The 5,275-nt window shown below is 35.8% G+C and overlaps 1 protein-coding gene across 1 annotated transcript; it reads right to left on the reverse strand.

Annotated features, from left to right (window-relative positions):
• Positions 1 to 2,719: 2,719 nt before the first annotated feature.
• On the reverse strand, positions 2,720 to 4,979 carry LOC131071613 (glycine-rich RNA-binding protein 2, mitochondrial). Its single transcript, XM_058007526.1, has 4 exons — positions 4,642 to 4,979; positions 3,844 to 3,912; positions 3,643 to 3,749; positions 2,720 to 3,172 (listed from the first exon to the last, which is right to left on the reverse strand). The coding sequence occupies exons 1-4, from the start codon at positions 4,763 to 4,765 to the stop codon at positions 3,008 to 3,010; spliced, it is 465 nt and encodes a 154-aa protein (XP_057863509.1). The 5' UTR covers positions 4,766 to 4,979; the 3' UTR covers positions 2,720 to 3,007.
• Positions 4,980 to 5,275: the final 296 nt, after the last annotated feature.

Below are 5,275 nucleotides of genomic sequence, written 5' to 3' on the forward strand. Positions count from 1 at the left end.
GTCTCGTCATTTTTTTTGGATTTGTTATGTTTCAAATTCTATTCGGATGTTTTTAGTTTTTCACTTTTCAGAATTTTTTCTCTGTTATCATGTTGTGTATTCAAGAGTGCTAAAAATTTGGCATACCAAGTTTTTTTCAGAACATGTTTCGGGGTTCTATTATCCTTGTAAGGTCAAATCAAGAAAACAGAATTCGTGTAATGGATAAAAATAAAGTCAACTGAGATATTTGTGAATTGGATAGACTAGATCTTCACCCAAGTATAAACGCTGGTTTCGTTATTATGAAGAAAAAAAACTGTTTTTCATCATGATATTTACGCAGTCCATAAGATGATTTTCACATTTTATCAATTTCTATTTACATGTTTACATTTTTATTTTTATATAAAAATTCAGACCTTTCAAACATGAAAACATTTGAAATGCAAAATATTTCTAAGTTTATCATTGTGTGGCCAACTTGTATGCTACTAATCCCAACTTGACATTAAGGTGGAGTGGGATGCATACGTTGAATGAGAGATTTTGTTCGTTGGATGGAGCAGAGGTATGATGTCATCACGTAGGTAGGCTAATACTTGCTGTGGTATATTATTGCATTGCAAGAAGTGAACCAGTTGAGACCGTAAAAATAATTGGATTTAATGTTTGAGCAAGGGAGACGCGTTCATATCTAAGTGAAGAAATAATCTTTTAACCAATCTACCCACCTTCCTAGTTCTCTATGTTTAAGTTGTTCTGTGCGACTGAGATTGAGATCAAAGCTTCAGTATTTTATTATCATTTGAACCCATGTTCACTCACTGTCTTGGGTTTTCATCTCACCACTTGAAATGAAGAACAATAAACAAAATTTAAAAATTCTAATTCTGTGTTGATTCTGTCAAGCCCATTCACTTACAAAAACATGATTTAAAAATTCTAATTCTATGTGATTCTGTCAAGCCCATTCACTTACAAAAACATGATTAAGGCATTCACTACAAGAATATTTCAATTTGGAGCTGTACAGAGCACTTAAATCTGTAAAACTACTCTCGCACATTTGAATAATTCAAGTGTCAACTGACTGAAGAGTGCACCCATCTTTTGTGACCACATTGCAGGTCTACACAAAGAGGTCAGCCTCGGAAACAAAACAAAAAAAAACACTACAATCGAACATTCTCCCCAACAGTAACTTTAAAATGCCATCAATTTTTTACATTTAACAGGGGCAAATTGAGGCAAAATAAAACAAGATGCGACTGAAGAGTGCACCCATCTTTTGTGACCACATTGCAGGTCTACACAAAGAGGTCAGCCTCGGAAACAAAAAAACACTACAATCGAACAATCTCCCCAACAGTAACTTTAAAATGCCATCAATTTTTTACATTTAACAGGGGCAAATTGAGGCAAAATAAAACAAGATGTGCAAATTTATCTGACTTATACAGCATAATACATATCCACACATGCAAAGATGATCCTATTTTACCAAAAAAATAAAAATTAATTGACCCACCGACAATTTTCCAAATCCATATATCATCCAAAGATAACCGGCATATTCAGGTTACCTTTTATTTTTAAATTGGTGTGGCATAGAAAGCCCATCGACGTTGGAGCATCAAAATCCACCTTTCATACAATGTATCCATCAAAACCAATTATAATACTGTGTACCTTAATTTGTTCCATTTAATTGTAAAAACAATAATGAGATATTAACAAATTCAGCTGTCATACTAATTAATTAATTTTTACTCAGTTGTATATACATTTAATTTGAGTAGAACATGTGCTTCGGCAAATATTAATTACCTTTAGTTATATCTACATTTAATTTGACAAATAGAATAAGCTGGAGCGAATATTACTTTCCTTTGCAACAATTTGAACTCAATAATTTTTTGTCCCAATCTAAACATTAAAAACACAGCCAAAGATGCATGTTTTACCATTCCCATTTGATCTAGCATCCATAAAACAACACCACCATTCTGGAGTCTTAACTAAAAACTTACGCCCCATCGAGTCTCTCTGATATCAACTAAAATGCATAACGCACTCCACCTAGTCACTCTGATAGCTATATGTCCCTGATAATAAAATGTCTGCTCGTCCCAAAACATAGTGCCAAGGAAGACGTCTTCTCCATCAAGTCAAACCGGTGGCATCTACAGCCCTTAATCCTCAGTATAATCTTCCAATTGCTGATCACTAAGCATGTGCTCATCTCGTATAAGATGTGTTAATAAAAGAAAATTGCCCTCATAAAATTGTTTGAGTTTCTCCTTGTTTTACTTAATGTTGTAGTTAGTGTTTAGATCACATGCAGGAAGAGAACAATCATGTCATATGATCCCAAATATTAATTGCAAAATACAACTACAAAGTTTCAGCCAGAAGCATTCTCTAATACTATCAAGGCTGTAATAATAATGTAATAGCTTAGTGGTAGTAAAGTAAAACTGTTGTTGGCTGTATAAATTTGTATCCACAGCATTTCAGGTATATGCTATGATAAAGAAATAATCAAACAATTCATCTGAAAAGAACAATCAACAACAATTAGATTAGTTCTCCACCCATCGAATTTTTATAGTTTAAAAAAGCATGTAAAGAACATCCCTCTTATTTAAGGAAATGAAAACAAAAAGAAAGTAAAGTAATACATCTTTCTTCATTGAAAAGAGAACAAACAATGATATCCATTTAATAAAAAAGAAAAGAAAAAGAAAACAGAGAGTACTTATCTCTTCGTTAAAAAGAGAACAGTGAATACATCTTGAAGTAAAGCCTCAATATTACACATAATTCAAAACCCTAGTTTGGTCGGGGGCAAAAAACTCCTAAGCTGCTAAAACAAAATATCGGTAATTCAAATAGCTGCCAGATCATGGCAAATATTACTCAGAAGACACTATCAAAGAATTGTAAGGACTGAAGTGTCTTCTTCGTTATTAATTGAATTACATCATTGGAACTGGAAATAAACTCAAAATCAAACTATATCTTATTAGTATCCACCACTTGCACTGTTGTCACCAGCATAGCCGCCTCCTCCACCACCAGCATAGCCCCCTCCACCACCATAGCCTCCACCACCACCACCAAAGCCGCCTCCACCACCAAAAGTTCGTTCTTGTGCTATGTTGACTCGTATAGTACGCCCATGAAGCTCCTGGAAACCAGATAGAGCATTAGTTTAGAAGAGCATTTCAAAATACACTAGCCAACCTAGAACAGAAACTTCACCAGCAATGCCTTACACTCAATTAAGTTCTAGATCCACAAATCCACAAACACCTCTGTAAAATTAATGCCGCAAAACATATCGACTAATGAACAAAGACAAAGGGATATTACAGTTACAGCCAAGCACCGACATGGGCACTTCGACCTGATTGAAAAAATGAAAAGCAACTGCTGGAAACCAAATGGCAAGTCCAAACAAAACCGTGCTACAATACAGTAGGGAACAAAGCGATCATCATTGCACGTCATTCTTCAAAATATCAAAACTTTACTATCATGCATTCCCCGTCTACTAATCATTGTAAAATATGCTAAATATGAAGACTTTACAGATAGCACAACACTCAGATGCCACATTCTCTTCACAAATAAAAGAAGCCACGAAAGCAAGTATACCTTTCCATCCATTGCCTCTATAGCGGCATTGGCCTCCTCCTCAGAACTGAAGCTAACAAAGCCAAATCCTCTTGGCCTCCCAGTCTCTCGATCATTGATTATTCTTGCTGCAAACCATCATAATTTCATAAAAGACTTCACACCCAAAAGCATAGTTGAATCGTTGAATAGAAGAATAATATGCTAAACAATCATACATACCATCGATAACTTCCCCAAAAGTAGAGAAGGAGTCCCTGAGAGTCTGATCATCCACCCCATACGAGAGGCCTGTAACTCAACCAAAATAAAAAATGAAAACCTTTTTAGTTACACCCTCAATGAAAAATACACACTTTTTAAGTCACAACCTCTTAAAACACACCTTCTTACAACCATTAAAAAATATCAAACCAAAAACCGTAAGGCATAAATATAACCTACTGATGCTGATCTTATTAAGAGAAAAACCCTCAAGCCCACACACTGAACCTTAACCCAAGCCACTTAACTCCCAATGCTCTGAGCCTTCATCCAACATATTAACTCGGTCAAAATTGGTATTAGCCCTAATGCCCCCCTCTGTATACCTTCTAACCCCAAAAGTAAAACCCTAAACCCCTAAAGATCAAACATTAAACCCCAAACACCGAAACATTAAATGAAGCCTTCATCACACATATTAACTCCGTCAAAAATGGGTATTAGCCCTAATGTCCCCCTCTGCATACCTTTCAACCCCAAAAGTAAAACCCTAAACCCCTAAAGATCAAACATTGAACCCCAAACACCGAAACATTAAATGTCTATCCTTTGTCCCTAAACTACTAAATGGCATACATGGAACCATAAATCCTAAACCCTTGAACCCCAAATACTAAACAGAATTATCCAGAACTTGTTTGATTCAATGCTCAACCCAGACCCTCAAACCATAAAACATTGAAAGAAGATAGCTATTATCTATGGCAACGGAATTTGAATGGGAAAAAACGAAGAAGAGGGCTAAATTAGAGTTACCTCCAACGAAAACCCTGGAGGACATGAGGCGTGCAGCATGGTAAACGGAGGGAAGACCTCCAAAACTCGCATGCTTAGTTATCGATTGCCGCAGCAGCCCACCCAGCTTAGTCGAAAACGCCATGGCTGTTTGAGACACACTGAGAAAATAGTAATTTGCTACTATTATGACTTAGAAGTATCTTCACAGAGTCATTAGTAAATCCCTAAACCACCATAGGACCAGAGCCGCAGATTCGAACAAACAAGTGCCTTTGAGATGTAAAGTAGGGTTAAGTAGACATCTTAATAAAATGTAGGCTCTACGATGAATTCGTTTTGGGCCGTCGATGAAATCGGTATTGAATGTGCATTTTTTGCGTCCAACCAAACATCTAGGGCTCAATTCTCTTGAAACCTAGTGACTATTGTTTGTTTACCTTGCGAGCACGGAATGTTAAATTTTGGGAATAAAATAAATATAGTTTTAACAAGACAAAAAATTTATGGGACTGATTTATTTATTTTTAGGAGAGGAATTAGTAAGGGCAGTTCAATCAAAAGCTTACTAAATTTTTCGGGCTGTAGACTTGGCACTTGGTATAACTAGTAAATTCAGTCGGTGAGTGTTGAATTTTAGATCTACGTGGGAAGA

The sequence above is a fragment of the Cryptomeria japonica genome, chromosome 11, assembly GCF_030272615.1.
Source record: "Cryptomeria japonica chromosome 11, Sugi_1.0, whole genome shotgun sequence".
Taxonomy (NCBI): Eukaryota; Viridiplantae; Streptophyta; class Pinopsida; order Cupressales; family Cupressaceae; genus Cryptomeria; species Cryptomeria japonica.